An 18,489-nucleotide genomic window follows, 5' to 3' on the forward strand; every position below is an offset into this window, starting at 1 on the left:
TTATAAAAGTCAGTCTTCAAAGCCTTGCTGGTAGTCATTCCCTATTCATGATGGAGGCGGACGTGCTCCATGTTGGAAATTGGAAGGCCTCACAGAAAAGATGAGGGCAAGAATAGCTTTTACAATGTTTCTTCCAGATATGTCAAGAAAAATGCTTTTTTTTTTTTTTTTTTTGGCGCGGTAGTGCTTCTACCTCAGAAAATAAAGAAGGTGTGCCCACAAGTAAGGGGGAATAAAGAATTTTAGTGGAAATACCAAATTTACTCACTAAAATGAAAAAGAAATGTGGGCGGGGCAGTGAGGAGGGAGAAAGGCATCCCGAGGGAACTGAAGCCTCAGGATGCGGTACCCTTGTTTTAAATGGTAACTCTGCCAATTAAGGGAGTTAATGGAGACAGAGACGCAGGGGAACCTTAGCAAGAAGCAGGGAGGATGCACATCTGGGTGGGACTGGGACAAGGAGACTTGTGAGATCCCTGGGCATGGACAGCCTGGAGTAGCTGTGAAGGACAGCCTGGATGCCCAGCCTTTCCCCAGATGGGCCTGGAGCAAGGAGAAGTCAGTGGGGTAAAGGTCAAGCCTCCCCCTAACTGTGCCCTCAGCCATTCCAACAGCTCCTCGGTTACTAGGGCAGACCTCCAGGGCAGGGCTTCTCCAAACTTGTCTGGAACCTTCCCATGGAAGGAAGGAAGCTCTGACTCAGGCTAATTGGAGAAGCAACATGAGGTTGAGCCAGGTGTCCTCCAAGGCCCTTCCAGCTCTGCAGGGATGGGAACCTCACGTGTTAGGAGCACAGCGTGAGTTGACTGCTATCCCCTCAATAGTTGTAATTCTTCCTTCCCGAGAGTTGAGAGACCCTCAGGAATTGATAAGTAAAGTGAAGCAGAAGAAGGAAGGGAAATGCTCACCTGGGTACACAGCTGCCTGCTCCCTCATGGCCCCTCGGTCAGCATCATGGGTTCCTCCCCCTCAGAGAGTCAGCTTAGCCCGGGGATGGCTTGGTATCGGAAGCAGGGGTGTGGGAGCCTCCACCCTTCTGCCGTGCTGTACTTCTTTCCACTTCCAGCCCACCTTGCCCCCCCCCCTCCAGAATCTCACGGTAACTCCCTGTAGCCTCAAATGCCAGCCTCATAACAGGTGATCAATAAATGCTGGTTTGGTCAAATTCCAAACCCAGTGCCTGGCATTCAGAGCCATTTGTAGTCAGGGATGCCCTCCCATTTCATTTCATCTCCCCTCCTCTCTGGCTGGTCTGCTCTCAGTCTCCCCCATGCTATCTCATTCACCTCCATGTCTTTGCTAGTGTGGAATCCCATGTTGGAATCACCCTTCCTCTCCACCTCTACGTTCTTGAATCGCCCATTCATCAACATCCAGCCTGTGGTCCATCTCCTCCATCAGCTCCTCTCTGCCTGCCTTTACCCAGTGACCTGTCTTCCTTTTTCTCCCACCACCACATGGTTTCCTATCACTTTACCCGTGAATATCTGATGTTGGTCAGTGCTGACAGTGGATGGATGGATGGATGGACGGATGGATGGATGGATGGATGGGTGGATAGACAGACCTACAGAGGATGAACCTTCACAGTGAATGAATCTTCAGAGTGAATGATAGCGCTCTCTTGCGTGTCATTCCTATAGTAATACATTTTGCAATTTCAACTAAGTGACTAGCCAAGAATCCTACACATAATTGGTGCTCACTTAATATTTGTTGGATGACTTTATCCCAGACCTACAACTCTGTCCATTCCTACTCGAACAAGCATTTATGGAATTCCAAGCTCAGTGCATTGTCTGAGTGTATAACGTGGATATACTGATGCACTCACCCAGATCAGGGACTAAAATGTTGTCCTCCAGGAGCCCTGCCTCTGCACCCCCTCCCCAGAGGGAGCCACTAGCCCAACTTATGTCACTTCTTGAGCTTTATATCAATGAAATCATTCTCTCCTGTGTCTGCCTCGTTCATGTAATATTACATTTAACTAATAGAATATGAATAAATCATGGGTCTTGCTTCAAGGAGCTCACAGTCTAGGGGGGAATTCCTGGAATTTAGTCCAAACTCCTTCACAATTTTCAGCATCTGACCTAAGGCCACACATCCATAGAACACCCTTCTTTGGGTTTTATTATTTTCCACCTCCTTTTATGGGTTCCCAGGACACTGAGATCCTGTGACCCAGGTCCTTGGACCAACCTCAGTATGCCTTACCTTTACTGAATACTCACATCACCTTGGTGGATAATTTAATATCAGAAGTCTTCAAAAATGTTAGTCAGGGGCTTCCCTGGTGGCGCAGTGGTTAGGAGTCCGCCTGACGAGGCAGGGGACGCGGGTTCGTGCCCCGGTCCGGGAAGATCCCACATGCCGCGGAGTTGCTGGGCCCGTGAGCCATGGCCGCTGAGCCTGCGCGTCCGGAGCCTGTGCTCTGCAACGGGAGAGGCCACAACAGTGAGAGGCCCGCGTACCGCAAAAAAAAAAAAAAATGTTAGTTCTTGAAATTTTCATATGAGATTATATTTGCTAACTGCCTTCTCTTGTTTCGAATATTTTCGGTTAAGTTCTCTGAAGATGTGTTTGAATTACAGTGTTTTCTTCCCAGGGAGCTTAACGGGACCCGCTGGGGGGCGAGGGGGGAGGGGCCGGTGAGTTCTTTCAGGCCAGACTTGTGACTGATGAGGCAGTAGCCTCCCCTCCTCTCTCTCTCCCTGCTCTCCTTCAGTTGGAGGCTCTGTGCCTGCTCAGGCAGCTTCCAGAGACCCTAGTGAGAATGTGGGTGTCCTCAGGGAGTTTCTCCCTTCAGGACATTCTTCTGAGAAGTGAAGTGGCTGCCAGGTAACTGAGGAAGCCAAGGCTGCCTCCCCACCCCCCGCTCCCCCCTCCCCCTTTCTGAGCACTTCTGTTCCCTCTCCCTCAGCGCGTGCCTGCCGAGGAGATCACCTATGAGACGCTGAAGAAGGCCATTGGTAAGTGGGAGCCCCCCAGGGAGGGGATCACAGGGCTGGGTCCTGGAGAGGTGTGTGGGTGTGCGCAGCTGTCTGCTGCCCTCGCAAGTGTGATTCACACAGGTGTGAGGGGAGAGGCTGGTGGCTTCCTCTAAACTCTTCACAACTACTGAAGCTGCAATTAAAAGTCCCCCTCTCTTAACGGGTTGGGGGGGTGTCCATGTCCTATGCCAGGAACCCTTTTTCTACTGACTGCTGCCATTAAAAGTGGTCAGTTGAGGATTACAGCCAATCAGACAAGTAAAAAGCAATTTTATTTTTAATTTTTTTAACATCTTTATTGGAGTATAATTGCTTTACAATGGTGTGTTAGTTTCTGGTTTATAACAAAGTGAATCAGTTATACATATGTTCCCATGTCTCTTCCCTCTTGCGTCTCCCTCCCTCCCACCTGCAATTTTAATTTGTATAAATACCTTGACAATTTTTTGGTGGAGTGTGATATAAAAGAAAAAGTTGAAAAAGTTCTTAGTGAAAGCCATTAAGAACAAATCCTATTAATATTTATTTAATAATGGCAATAGATTTTAAAATGCATTTAAAATGCGTCTAGATGATTGGGCAATGAAGTATCCCGAATTAGAGAATTTTTCTGATAACTGATAACAAGTCTTTATCTTTGTTGTCATTGATGGTACACTTTCTAAATGTTCCCACTGCTCTGCCTTCTTAAACTGGGCATGATGAACATATTTCATACCCTTCCTTTTTTTTTTTTTTTTTTTTCATTTCGGCTACCAAGAGGAATACGCAGAAGCCTTAAACTTAATGGCCTCCGACCGCTCTACCATAGGGGTTCTTCGTTGTCTTTTGTGGCTTTTCCACTGTTGATGTCCCTTTTCATATTCCCCCCAGAGTACTTCCTGTTCCAGGAACTTCCGTCTAAGAGTCCCAGTGTCAATGCAACTACATGGGGCTTTAGCCCCACTTAAGGGTCCACTCAACTAGTTTTCAAACTCTTAGGCAAGGAAGGGGGCTGAGCCCTCAGGCAGAATCAGAAAAGGGTCTAGCCCTCCCAGGGCCGAGTGATGGCATCGCACCCTCCACGCTACCCTGCCCCTCATCAGCAGAGTGGAGATCTGGGGGGGGAATCTCAGACTGCATCACTGGGGTAGGACCTGAGGGCTGACCTGGCTCTCTGTGGCGCAGTGGACAGCGTGGCTGTTGAGGAGCAGGAACGTGAACGGCGGCGACAGGTGGTGGAGAAGTTCCAGAAGGCGCCCTTTGAGGAGATTGCAGCGCATTGCGGGGCCCGGGTAAGTGAGACGTAACGGTGCCCCTCCCGGGATCAAACGGACACTGGATGTGGGCCCAGGGCAGGACTGAGTTTCTAGGAGATCCTGGTTCTGTTGTCATCCAGAAATTAGGGTTTAGATCCCAACAGTGCCTTGTCACTACATTGTTTTCCCATGAACCTAAAGGCTATTAGTCATACACCCCTCCAGAGGTCACAGTTTTCATATAAGGGAGAAACCCTGACCTCAGGATCTCCTGTACCAAATAGATAGATGATAATAATTATAATCATCAGAGCAGGAACGGAAATAGCACTTGCTGTTCATCAGAGCATCTTATATGTATCAGCTTATCTCCTTCTCATGACAACGCTGCCAGTTTGTTGCCATTAGGGTCGTCACATTATGGAGTGATGGGGGAAGGGGCCAGGGCACAGGAAGAATGGCCAGCGTTTGCTAGAGGGCCCGCTTCCAACTGGGGGACCCCGGCAGGTGGAATGGAACGGCCTGGCCTTGGAAAAGAAATCTGAATGAGAGGGCGCCAGACGAGTAGAAAGACGAGTAGATGGCTAAGGGAAGAGCACAAACATTTCTTGAAAATGATATTCCAGGATTTGTTAGCCCCAGTGTCCATCTTCGTAACAATGAAACATAATTGTAAACATCCAAAGTCTACAAATAACTTATATTTTATTGTACTTTTTCCTCTCAATAAAAACACGTGTAATTTTCTATTATATATATTTCAAATATATATACATAAACTTCTCATATATTATAATAATTATATATAGTAATATATAAAAATACATAAATTATATATAAAAATACATGTAAGTATAATATAGATTTTTCTGGGCCTATATTATGCTGACCTCTAGTTCCATCCTGAGAGGCAGAGGCTGCTCATTTTGTGAGCTGAGAGTTGAGCACAATCTCACTCTCTGTGTACGTGGACTTAGGTGGAGCCGGAAGGGACCAGAGAGAACATCTTCCCTAATGCACCAACTTTGTACACCTGCTCCTTGGGAGTTAAGGAAAGAGCTGGAACCAGCTCTGAGCCTCCTGACTCTGCCCAGCAGGCCCTATTGCCCCACTTGGAGGAGCTAAGGGCTCTTCCAGAACTTTGGCTGAAGTCCTTCCTGGGGTTCCTGGCCTCTGTGCTGTCCCCGACAGGCCTTTGCTGGGCGGCTCTTTCTGATCTGAACCCACCGCCAGGGTCCACAGATAAGTGCTGGAAACGAGCTCACACCGGTTTCTTTCCTAAGGCCGCAACTGCCCAGCACTTTCAGTGCATGGTGGGCAGGGGGGCTTGGGAGTCAACCCCCGGCTCACTTTCCCTCTGTTTGTGTCTAGGCATCACTGCTGCAGAGCAAACTCAATCAGATCTTTGAAATCACCATCCGGTAAGTGGCAGCCCTGGGCAGGGAATCCCCACTTCTGTGGCCCAGTGTAGGTACCCCTCCCCGCAAGTCCTCCTCTCGCACCTGTCTTCAGCCCTCCCTGCCCCCAGCCTCTGTCTCCAGGGCTGGAGTCGGCCACCAAGTCTCCCCAGATAAGGAAACAGAGACTGAAGGGAGAAAGAGACAGCTCAGTGAACCCTGGAAAAGAGCCGGGGGTCCTAGTGTCACGAGCTGGTACTTTCTAGAGCAACAGAGTCGCTGTAGAGCCTGCAGTAAAGCTTGACTTCAAGCTGAAGATTCTAGAACAACTTGAAACCTGGGAACCACGGAGTGACCTAATCTCTGGTCCCTATTCAAAGAGAAACCTCAATCAGCTGCTCTGCTGCACGGGGCGGGACCCCAGAACCGTCCTCATGCCGTTCCCCTCCTTGTGTTTCTGTCCCAGGCCCCCACCAAGCCCATCAGGAACCATCACTGCAGCCTACGGCCAGCCTCAGAGCCACTCCATCCCCGTCTATGAGATGAAGTTTCCCGATCTGTGCGTATACTGAATTCCAAGACACAGCTTCTTGGAGGGGTGGGGCCTGAGGGAGGGGCTCGCCTTCACGCCCACCCCGACGCCATGGAGGTCTAACTGGGATCTCAGAGAAAAAGCACCTTGGACAGCTAAGCAAGGTGGAGCCCTGGGCCCCCCTGCCCCCCTCTCGGCCTCCCTGCTTCCTCTTTGTCTTCCCTGAGGGAGATCTGGCCACGCTGGGGCCAATAAGCATCCTACCTGTGCCCTTTGTCTCCTCTTCTGTGTCATCCTGGGGTCAGGAGTCATTGGGGGGTCTCCAGAGAGAGGCTGAGGTCCCAGGAAACTCCTGCTTAGTGTAGTAAGTGCAGGGCTTTCACGGGGGTGGGTGTGCAGCTGCCATTCCCCCAGGAGGGAACTAGAGAGAGACACAGTTGGTCAAAGGAAGCCGTAGACTGCAGTCAGGAGGAGGCAAGGCCAGCTCCTCCCGTAAAGCAGTTGCCTGTGAGAGCTGGAAGATGGGGCGCTGATCTCCAGAGTGTCCCCTCCTCCTTCCCCATTTGAGGGTCCAAAGGCCTTCAAGTCTCTGGTGTCTTTTCCACTCCCCTGCTCACCCTGCCAGTTGCCTCTTCGTGAATTGTTTCTATTGTTAATTAATACTGAGCTTGTATAACGGAAGCTGGGGTAGAGACACCGTGGGCGGCAGCAGGCTGCTGACAGAGGGAGCCCGTGTCCCCAGGCTGGCCGGCTGGGCCAGGGAGCAGAAGCACGGGCCGGCCTCCTGTCCAGGAGCAGCGGGCAGAAGTGGGCAAGTCTGCGTCCCTCTGTAGTATCTCCCCTCCTTTGTCCAGAGGGATGTATTTCTGAGTTGAGTTCTCCCTCTTTGATGCTTTTCTTCCTGCGGCTCCCCGTGTGAGCTGCCTCTGGCAGAACCTCACCTGGGCCTCCTCCTGAGGCAGCTCCCTCTGGCCAAGAAGAACCCTTTCCTTCTTCTTTTCCAGTCTGACTTCCCATAACTTTTCTGAGCTGATATGACTCACAGGAAGGTGAGAATAGTCACATGATTCCTTCCTGGAGAATTTGCTCTTGAAAAGAGGGAGGGTGAGTAGATTTCTTGACCCAAAGGAACCCCTTTTGAGGGTACCATTTTCGGCAGCATGGGGTGGGGTCAGAAGCGGGCTGATTCTGCTAAGGGGAGGGCAGTCTTCTCAGGACACCCTCGGGTCACACCTCTGTGCGTGGCCCTGCACAGATGCACTGTGAGAGCCTGATTATCAGGGCTGATAGGTGTATTTGTCCAAATTAGGAGAATCTTAACACATGGAACTCTCCTATCGCGTGTGCAATAATCTTGTTGGGTGTGGGGGCTACCTGACCCTCGTTCCTATAGTTTCCCCCCTTGGTTGCTGCCTCTGTGCTGTGGGCCTGTGGCTTCCAGAGGGTCTACATGACTACAGGGCCGAGGGGGCCCGGCTCCCGCCCCTCCACCACAGCCTTTGGCTCTGCTCTATGGCTTTTGGCTAATACTCAACCCAACTTTACAGGCATGAACCGAGATTTCTCTTTACGTTAATATCTCTTTATTAAGAAACCAAATTTAAAATAACTAGAAACAGGGCTTCCCTGGTGGCGCAGCGGTTGAGAGTCCGCCTGCCGATGCAGGGGACACGGGTTCGTGCCCCGGTCCAGGAAGATCCCACATGCCGCGGAGCGGCTGGACCCGTGAGCCATGGCCGCTGAGCCTGCGCGTCCGGAGCCTGCGCTCCGCAACGGGAGAGGCCACAGCAGTGAGAGGCCCGCGTACTGAAAAAAATAAATAAATAAAATAAAATAACTAGAAACAAACTTGAAGACAAATGACCTTTGGAAGAAGCTTCAGAGAAAATGTAAATCTTGAGCCACAAACATGTCTTTTCCTCACTGGATCTTCCCATCTTTCTTCCCTGCTCAGCTTTGACGCGAAGCCCTGTTTCTCTCTAGTGCTTCTCTGACTGTAGGGTCCACCCCCATGGCAACTGCACCCCGAGCACTGCCCTGGGGCCCTGGTTCTGGGACTTGGCAGTCATTCCCTGGAGCCTCTTTCTAGAACCAGCACTAGAACCAGAGACCTACATGTCCATCAGCTGTCTCTCCCTCATCCCCACCCTGGGAACAGATCGAAGAAACAAGGTGCAGGATTCCCATTCTTCATACACTTCACTGCTGTTTCCTCTGTCTGAAGCACCTTTTCCTTTGTGTCACCACTACATAGCAAAGATGTGCTTCCTTTGGAGACATGGCCACATTTTGAGTGCCCTCCTTCTCGGTTTCAATTTAAACTTACACTCAGTAGAATATTAACTTGCCTGCTGACATGGAGTAGAATACGGATTCTGGCCAAAGATGCCTCAGAATCAGAAAGTTCATGATGAACATTAACTGGAACAATTACCTGGTAAATTAAGCAGCCTCCTTCACCCCACCCCTGCCCTCCCGAGCCCTGGGAGAGAAGGCAAGCAGAGTTTGGTGGGTGCCCCAGCCTTCAGCCTAGCACCACTCTTCCTGCCTTCCAAGCCCGCTGGCGTCTGGCGGCACCGTGTCAAGCAACCAGCCCTTTTTGCTATCCCCCCTCTGTTGTGAATTTCAGTTAGCAAGGCCACCCAAGCCAGTCACTCCCCAAAACTGCTGAAGACTCTTCCTCGTGGGCAAGGGGTAGGGTCGGTTAGCACTCTGCTGACAGAACCCAGTAGCATGGATATATTTGGAATTTCAGTGAACTTGGTTGAGTCACATAAATGCATAAGAAGCAGATGAGAGGAGAGCCCCAGTGTGACCCTGGAGGCTCCTTCCGGTTTTCCTTGCAAAGTGGTCCCCCATGGCCTGTGCCTGTTCCCATTTTCCTCCTTTTGAAAAGTAGAAAGAAGGGATTTCTTGACTGCTAAACATCTCCTCCCCAGAGAAGTAGCCTGAGTGGGTCAGAAGAAGAAGGAGAGAAGTCCTCAGACATTCCCCTCTGTCCAGCCCTCCGCCTCAAGCATAAGAATAGATGGATGAGCAGTGAAAAGGTGGGGCTGGGACCATCTGAAGTGCTTGAAGTGCAGGGGTCCCAGATGCACTGTTCTTTGCCCTGGGTGTTCTCAGTCCCAGAGGATATGTTTCAACTGGCCTAAGGATCAGAACAGCCTTGCAGTTGTTTAGACTCCTCAAAGGCCAGACCTCCTGGCTTCACTAGGCGCCCTTGGGTCATGACACCTTCCAGTTGCTATTCCATTGTCCCTGGGGCTTCTCACCTGGGTACAGAGAGTCTCACTGAGAAGTGACACTATTTCTCCCAGTTCCTCTTTATGACCATGAAATGGCAGCTGGCCAGCTGGGGCCTGTGGGAAAAGACTAGACCTGAGCTGTTAGGCTGAATATTAAGTTTGATGGTAGACAGGGAAGTGGGCACCTCTGAGCAGGCCACGCCCACTTCTCCAGACCCAAAGACCCTGGCAGGCAGTTGTGCTGAAACAAGGCAGCTTCCTTATGTCTGGGGAGAAGGCTTAGGGCAGTGTATTGCCTCTTCATCTCGCTAAGCCTAGAAATCTTCTAGTTAAAATACCCCGTATCCCAAATCCAGCCTAGGACTGAAGCCTGCCGAAGGATGGTCTTGGTGGGGCCTGCCAGCTGGGGCAGTGGGGAGGGGACACAGGCCTGTGGGAGGGGGCTCTGCGGCCTGTTTTCCGTGCTCTCCTTTAGCACCAACCAGGTTGACCAGGTCTTTTCTCCTTCAGGAGCCCTTGGGACCCCAGCCCATCACTTTCCCCTTTTGAGCTCTTCCTCCATGGCTGTTGATTCTGGCCTGTGGAGAGCAGAGCTGTAAATCCACAAATGCTGCAGCATTACACATACATTGTGACATGTCTGTGTCCATTTAGACGTTCATGACCTGGCTGAGTGTGTGTGTGCCCGTGCGCGTGCAAGTGTGTATAGTGTAGTTCATAGTTGACAGTGTATGTATATAATAGCTGACGTATTTATATGTGAGTGCAGAATTAGTGCCTGTGGCGGTTTTCTGTATTTTGAACTCATTGAATCAAATTAGTTTAAGGGATAGGAAGGAGGATGGGGGGGGCGGGGGTGGAACGTAGGAAGAAGGACTCTTAGCAAGATTATTCTTTAGGACTATTAGTCGTGATTTCCCAATGAGCCTTCATGATGCCCTTTTCAAATAAATGTTAATGTTGTCACCACACGGTTGTCTATTTGATTTCTTTAAAGTAAATGGTTTTTTGAGATGCAAACAGGATCTGAAAATGCCACCAGTATTAATCACTGACATTTAGCCACCCCCGCCTATCATTATTTACTTGCCTCAAAAGGAAAGAGGGTAAGGGAAAGGATGCTACCAAGATGTAAACACAAGGCCCAGGATTCCCAGCATAGGAGCATCCTCAGATGGGAAGGCCTGGGCCATTTCTTCTTTACAGTGACTAGAATCTATCCCCATTTCCTATAACCCTCATTGAGGGAGACTTTATCTTAAAAGTCTGGCTTTCTGATTCCATCAGGACTTCCCAGGTGCATTCCAGTTTTCTTTCATTGTGAACTTCTAAGATCATCAAAATATGGGAGTAGGGCTTCCCTGGTGGCGCAGTGGTTGAGAGTCCGCCTGCCGATGCAGGGGACGTGGGTTCGTGCCCTGGTCTGGGAAGATCCCACATGCCGCGGAGCGGCTGGGCCCGTGAGCCATGGCCGCTGAGCCTGCGCGTCCGGAGCCTGTGCTCCGCAACGGGAGAGGCCACAGCAGTGAGAGGCCCGTGTACCGCAGGAAAAAAGAAAAATATATATATATGGGAGTAAATATGGAAGTGCCACACAGAAACGTTCCCCAGCTGGCTTTGATCTGCATCATCCCCTGGTATGTCTGATGCAACTGATGTGGAGATGTGCATCTCTGTGTGTCAGTGTCTGTGAGTCTCTTGTGAATTGTAAATGTGTGTGACTGCAAACCAGTGGCCCCAACATTGTGAAAACATCATGGGGACATACAAAAGAAGCCCAACCCCTGGCCTCTGCCCTTGTGGAGCTTAAGAGTTTCCCTGAGAGAAAAGCACAAGACATGTGCAGCAAGAAACTTGCCATCTGAGCTGGTCTGCATGCCCCCCCCCCCCAATGCAGAGGGGCTGACTGCAGAAACCCTGAAAATGAGCAGGTTCAGCTGCAAGAGATCCCAACTTTCCCAGTGGAAGTGGACTTCAGCCTGGGCTCATGTTGAAAAAAGGGTAACATTCAAAATGGAGGGGGAAGGTGGGGAATTCCAGGCAGAGGGTGGAGGAGGATGGTAGAAGAGTGAGAAGACCAGGGGAAGTGGGGTTTGGTAAGGAGAGTGAAACTGATGGACGAGGGCCCTTGTGTGTGCCGTGCCCAGTAGTTTGGAATTGATGGAAGAGTGGGAGTGGGGCGATTGTTTTGTGTCGAGCTAGGGAATATGGAGAAAGCAAGATTTTGTATCCATTAATATGAAGAATGTGTACGATGGGTTGGGGAAGAAGGCAACTGGAGACAAGGGCACCGGTTGGTTAGGAAGCTGTTAGGATAGTTAAGGCCTGAGCCACGAGCGCTGAGAATGAAGAGAAGGCTGCAGCTGGACATGAGGAGAGAGCTTGGGCATGACAAGGAGGAAAAGATAGTCACACCTCAAGGCTTGAGCCCTAGGGACTGGAAGAAGCATGTGCATTTTGTGTTGTATTTAGACAGATGTGTCTCCATGGGTGTGTGTGTATGTGGGTGAGACCCTGTGTTTGAGAATATCTGCGAGTAGTCTGCTAAGGCAGTCAAATCTGAACTGATACCAACCCTCAGCTCTCACATTTAGCCTCTCAGTGGTAACATGATCCCATCCATTTTCTCATTAACCCTCACAGTAGCCCTCACAGTAGCAAGGAAAAAAGGAGTAGATGAGAGAACTAAATCTTGGAGAAGTTCAGAAACTTGCCCAAGGTCCCAGATGGCTAGATTCACGGAGGCATTACCACAGCTTGCCACCTGAGCCCAGAGCGTCCTCCCAGTTTTGGTTGGGCTTCATCGGCTTTCCGCTGGCTCATGGAGTTGGATGGGAAACAGGGTCACTTGGAGGAATCCTGCCTCTTGACACATCAGCCAGCTGAGCAGTCCTTCCCCATCCAATGGAGAGTGGGAAATGTAGCCATACTGAGCCACCATCCAAACTATTTGACCCCTTGAAGCCCCATTTGTCACGGGTGGGAAATACATTTTCTTTTCATTCCCACTATATCCTATGAAACATACTACCACTTGGTCACATGGAAACCACTATCGCTCTTTCAATATGTGTTGCTCTTTATTTGATGGCTATGCATTTTTATTTTACTCGCCCAGTCTATATTCAAAGTCAGAGTCGGATGCGAAACTTGAAAGGTTTTATTGCCTAACTACAGACAGCTTTAAAAGGTGGAATGCCTGGCGCCATCACCGCCTGGGCGAGGCCTCACCCGGGCCGCGAGGCGGCAGGAGGGCAGGAGGTGGGGCTTTGGGGTCGACTTCCCAGGGAGAGAAGCCCTGCCCACTGCGCCCTCACTGGCCCTTCTTGTGGGCGTTCTTGATGATGGCGTTTTTGAACAGCGTGACCAGGGGCGTCTGGCTCTTCTCGGAGGTCATGAAACCGCCGTAGCGCTTGTCCTTGGGCGGGCTGCCCCAGCGGAAGTGCTCCATCTTATACGGCCCCTCGTCCTTCTTCTCGGCCTTCTCGGCCGCCTCGGCCTCCGCCACCAGGCCGTACTCCAGCTCGGCCGGGGCGGCTGCGCCCTCGGCCGGGGCCTCGGGGCCGCGCGCCGGCTCGGGCCGCTCCCCGGCCAGCTCCCTTTTGAACTCAAGGGGGAAGGCCTCGGCCGACTCGTCCTCGGCGCCATTGGGGTACACCTTCACGGGGCGCCGCTTCTTGCCCACCGGCTTGCCCCAGCGGAAGTGCTCCATGGAGTAGGAGCGCTTGTCCTCGCGCGGGCCCGACTCGGCGCCATCGCCGCGGGGTCCCGGGCCTTCGCCCCCCGGCACCCCCTCCTCCTCGCGCTTCTGGGCCGCGCCGCCGCTGCTGCTGCTGTTCCGGCGGCCAAAGCGATCCCAGCGGAAGTGGCTCATGACGTACTTCCGGGGGTTCTCGGTCAGCGGCTGCTCGTCGCCGTTGCCGGGGAACACGGGCGTCTCGGCCGAGAGGTCTGGCTTGCAGGCCCGGATGCACGCCTGCTGGAGAGCGGCGAGCGCGTCAGGCCCCCGCGCCCCGCGGCCCCCATCCCCTGCCGCGGCGCCCTCACCACCGACAAGCTGCACCTGCGCCTCTGCTCCCTCTGCACGTGCGGGCCGCACAAGCGGCCCCAGTGCCCTGTGGATTCCTTGCCGAGGACGTCTGCCCACCCCACCTCTGGGCACCCACGGACATATGAGACTCAGCTCGGGCAGCGCCTCGTTTGTCCCCTGGTACCCCTGCCTGGCAGCTACAACAAAATCCTGTCCCACTCGGTGGTTTACTTGTCCCCTAGCTTTGTGGGCAGGGTCAACGTCTTAAACCTTATAAGCCAGATATATAGGAATTCATCAGTAAACGGCAGGTGGGTGGTAGTTGTTGGCACTTAGTGAATCCTGAATAAATGAACATGGTTCAGTTTGGTCTGGGAAGGGCATCGGGTTGAAATTTGGGAGAGAATCTCCCAACGTGGGAAAAGAAGTCCAGGCTTCTAGGGCCTGTATTTTCCATAATGCCTCAACCTTACCCCAGTGGTCTGCAAACCTACCTCATACCCTCCCCCAGCCATCTCCCTCCAAACTTTCCCACACCCATCTGGCATGCACTTTCAAGTCTTCTGAGCTGATCCTATACTTTCCTCAATCAGTGAGCTTTGGGAAGAGGTGTCTCACTTCCCTGTCACCTTCTGACTGGAGGGAAGGGTAGAAAGAATTATTTCAATTGCAGGGGTCATGGAGCCTGTATCTCCTCTCCCTATAACTGGACAACTGTGGCACACATTTGCTTAGGAAAATGACCTTGGGGCTGCAGCCTTGAGTTTTTAGTTACTGGGGACAACAAAGGAGGGAACAGAATGATCGCACCCACTCTGTTGAGTTGGGGATTTCATACTCCAGGGATTTAGAATTATAACACTGCAGAATATTAAGAGTGGAAAACAAAAATTATCTCATACTCCTCTCCCCTGGACACATAATGACACCCAATTTCTCAGAGAGGAGAAGGGAACTTGGCAAGGTTCCACAGCCCATTGGTGACAGAGCTGGGATTGGAACCCATGGGCTCTGACCACGGCCAGAGCTCGTTCCCTGGTGAGCTCTCAACGGAAGAGGCTGTGCAATGGGTGTCTCCGATCAAGAGTCTCTTGGGTCTCTCTGAACTAGAGCTCACAGGATTCCCTAGGCTTTTTATTTCTATTTTATATTCCACATGCAACCTGCTCTGTTTTTGAGAAAGTCTCTCTCCTCACCTAAACTCAGCTTCTCTACTGACAAAATACACAGAATGTAGTGATGTGCATTGCACCCTCACCAGGCAGGTACAGGCAGAAGGATGGAACTCAGCCACAGACACCAGCAGTGTGTCTTTTGCCTTGACTTGGTATTGTTTCTCATGTATGCCTCCCAATACAAATACACACACGCGCACACACACACATAAACACACACACACATATAAACACACACACACACAAACACACACTGTGGTGACCTAGAGGGAGTTCCAACCTGGCAAAAAGGGCCTTTATATGCTTCTGGAAAGGCTGCTGAAGGGTTTTTTCCTTCTCCCTCTAGAGATGGTTTATAGTACTACCTTCCTGGCTTTGTAACTGGTAGTAGATAGAAAGGGAAGAAAAATGGAATGGAAATGTCAAGTGACATGAGGTTATTTAAAAAGGAATAATTTGAGGCTTCCCTGATGGCGCAGTGGTTGAGAGTCCGCCTGCCGGTGCAAGGGACGCGGGTTCGTGTCCCGGTCCGGGAAGATCCCACATGCTGCAGAGCGGCTGGGCCCGTGAGCCATGGCCGCTGAGCCTGCGCGTCCGGAGCCTGTGCTCCACAACGGGAGAGGCCGCAGCAGTGAGAGGCCCGCGTACCGCAAAAAAAAATAAAATAAAATAAAAAGGAATAATTTGGGGGCTAAAAGATTGGAAGTATAGGATCAGTTGAGGGAGCAATTATTGTTATCATCATTGTTAGTATTGTTTGCTTTAATGGCACTGTCTCTAAATAGCTTAAATGGAGTGGGTCTCTATACAAGAAGACAGGACAGGAAGTAAAGATAATCAAGCAGAACTTGGGGACCAGACCCATCTCCCTGAAGCTGCTTCCTCCCTTCCTTGGCCCAATTCTGACTTCACTCTGGAGGTCTATTCCTGCCCTTGGATGACTTACCCATATCTCTGGGAATGAATTTCCCCTTCCCCATACCCCTTTCTTTGTGCTGTCCCAGCCCCAGTCCCATCTGATACCCAAACCAAGATGGCGACCACAGCCCACATACCAGCAGGTTAGTTTCCGTGGTGAGGTCCTGACACTGGCTGCTCTCCAGGCACCAACCACGTACCTCCATGGAGGCCTGAAGCAGCAAGGTCAGCAGCAGGACGCCCGAACAAGTGCTGCACAATCTCGGCATCTTCCAGGCAGGCTGAGGCTCTGCAGAGGCAAACAAGATTAATGGGACCCCTGCAAGGAGCAGAACAATGTTGGCCACTCATCAGAAAGGACCATGAGCCAACATTAACAATACACTCATCTGTGGAGCTCAAGGCCTTTCGAGGACAAGCTCAAGGAGCAGGCGGTGTGCAGGGTGGTCGTGTGAGTTGGGATAGAGAGGAGGGCAGTGGGACCTGGGGAAACTATGTACAATTTCTCCTTTATCTCCTGTTAAAAATCAGACCCCAAAGGATGTTAGAGCTGGAAGATATTTTAGGGGTCATTTGGTCTGGCCCCTTATTTGAGAGATGAGGAAACTAAGGCCCAGGGAGAGACAATGACTTAGATGTTCATGACAAGGTAAGGCTAAGTTCTCCTGATCCAGCACAGAGCTTTTCTATTTTACCATCTTCAGGAAACTACAGTTCTAACACTCCAGATCGAAGGAGTAACTTGGGAAAGGCAAAGCACTCCGAAACTCCTGCTTGAGATGGTCTACTCCTCTCCACCAGGATTCTATCATTCCTCAGAAACCCTGTTTCCTATGAATAGTAGGTTTAAATAAAGGCAAATAAAATCTCTGTCCAGTTAAGCCAAAACCTCAGCCGACCCAATCTGATGTCCTGTACACACATCACTCAGGGGCTCACTATTTCTCAGGCCCCTGTAACTTTGAAGAGATTTTTTTTTCTTTTTTTTTTCGATATGCGGGCCTCTCACTGTTGTGGCCTCTCCCGTTGCGGAGCACAGGCTCCAAATGCGCAGGCTCAGCGGCCATGGCTCACGGACCCAGCCGCTCCACGGCCATGTGGGATCTTCCCGGACCGGGGCACAAACCCGCGTCCCCTGCATCGGCAGGCGGACTCTCAACCACTGCGCCACCAGGGAAGCCCGAGATTTATGTTTAAATCAGACCCATTCTTTTAAAACTGGCTCATCTCCTGAACACATCTCCTGAACACATTATACGTCAGACCTCCTCTTGTTCTATGAGTCTCTCAAATGTAGTCTGAAATAGCTGGACTTGAAGATGCTGTAGGTGTGAAAGGGAAGGAGATGGTCACACAGGGCAGAAGGGAATTACCTCCCATTGTGAACACCTACCAAAGACTCTCTCTCAGAGAAGTCAGGAAGTACCTCTGGTTAGATGCTGAGTTCAAGGGGTCAGGATGCAGTAGAGGGAAGAGTCAAGGCTGCATTTTGCCCCATGTATCTGACTCTTTCCCCAGCTTTCCAGCTTTCACACTGCCCTGTCCCCTGTCATGAAGGTCAGCCCTCTGAAATGACCCTGAGTTCTGTCATCAGCTCACCAACAACTCCACAACCATTTTAGATTTCAGAAGATCTTTTCAGCCAGCTGTTAGGAAGAAACCTAATTAGATAAGAAAGGTAATTCACATTAAGGTGTGGATGACTAATTTTCTCTCCTAATTTAAAAATATCTGCCTAAAGAAATCTCCTGTTTGTGGAAGCATGGGCCAAATCTTTTTTATAGGGAAGGCTCTGGAAGTGAAAGTTCCCCCTGGCTCTCATTGTCTACTTCAGGAAGCCACTTCCTTCTCTCTGTCCCACCCCACTCCTTCCCCCAAAAGCTGAGCCAAAAGGACTCCCTTCTGAGTGGTTGCCAAGCACAGCCTGAGTGTTTTCAGAGCAGCCATTAGGTGGTGCTGGCAGCCAATGACCTAGCCTATCAGCGTCTCAGGGCAACTGGGAGAACATTGGTCAGCCTTGGTGTCCAGTTGAGACCTGGGACAGGCTGCTCCTGTTGTAGACTTTTGGTGCTCCAGTTCAAGTACAAAGCCTGAATTTGGTGGACAAGGCAATTTACGTTAAAGCTCTGAGACCACACAACGCATTTTGGTGAGAAAAAAACGCCTAGGTTTACAAGAGAAGCAGAAAAATGACAGTTTTATATCACTATGGGCAACTGTAAAATAACATATTAGTAAAGAAGGAAGTAAAATCATGCAGGTCTGACAGTCCCCTCAACTATATTTCAGTTCTTCTCAAAGTTGGCCATTCTGGAATGATTTCATTTTCTTTTTTTTTTTTTTTTTTTTGCGGTACGTGGGCCCCTCACTGTTGTGGCCTCTCCCGTTGTGGAGCACAGGCTCCGGACGCACAGGCTCAGCGGCCATGGCTCACGGGCCCAGCCGCTCCGCGGCATGTGGGATCTTCCCGCACCAGGGCATGAACCCGTGTCCCCTGCATCGGCAGGCAGACTCTCAACCACTGCGCCACCGGGGAAGCCCTGGAATGATTTCATTTTCTAAAAACTTACCTCATGATTTCAGACCTTCCTGAAAAGCCTCAGAGAGCATTTCCTCTCCTGCTCCATTGGCTATGTGTACAACAGGGTGACATTCTCACTCCCCACCCTCTCAGAGCTGCAATCTCCTGCTAAAAAGTTAGATAGCTCCCTGAAAGCAACTTGTCTTCTTTCTGCTTCTGTATATTTTCTATTTTTCAACAAAAAACAAATATTACATTGTGTTATTTTTTAAAGTAAGAGGGAGCTGTCAAGTGTGCTTTCTGTAAGTAGAGAGTGTCCAATAATTGTGTTATTTTTTAAAGCAGTAAAGCAAGGGGGAGATGTCAAGTGTGCTTTCTGTAAGTAGGGAGTGTCCAATAATTGAAAGCCTGGAAAAATAAGTAGAAATTTGGAATTT

The 18,489-nt window shown here is 50.6% G+C and overlaps 2 protein-coding genes across 2 annotated transcripts in view; one reads left to right on the top strand and one right to left on the bottom strand.

Annotated features, from left to right (window-relative positions):
• Positions 1-6,203, top strand: part of EFR3B (EFR3 homolog B) — a gene marked incomplete at its 3' end in the record, with an annotated part of 45,808 nt that extends 39,605 nt beyond the window's left edge. Inside the window, exons 18-21 of the mRNA XM_082852171.1 lie at positions 2,927-2,975; positions 4,164-4,270; positions 5,606-5,655; positions 6,098-6,203. Of these exons, the coding sequence (XP_082708297.1) occupies positions 2,927-2,975; positions 4,164-4,270; positions 5,606-5,655; positions 6,098-6,203 (312 nt within the window). The remainder of the gene's footprint in view (positions 1-2,926; positions 2,976-4,163; positions 4,271-5,605; positions 5,656-6,097) is intronic.
• Positions 6,204-12,590: 6,387 nt separating this feature from the next.
• POMC (proopiomelanocortin) lies at positions 12,591-15,800 on the bottom strand (the record flags this gene model as incomplete). The annotated part of the gene is made up of 2 exons (XM_082852042.1): positions 12,591-13,384; positions 15,669-15,800. The coding sequence occupies 2 exons, from the start codon at positions 15,798-15,800 to the stop codon at positions 12,722-12,724; spliced, it is 795 nt and encodes a 264-aa protein (XP_082708168.1). The 3' UTR covers positions 12,591-12,721.
• Positions 15,801-18,489: the final 2,689 nt, after the last annotated feature.

This window comes from Leucopleurus acutus, assembly GCF_964270905.1.
Source record: "Leucopleurus acutus genome assembly, chromosome: 12".
NCBI classification, from domain to species: Eukaryota; Metazoa; Chordata; class Mammalia; order Artiodactyla; family Delphinidae; genus Leucopleurus; species Leucopleurus acutus.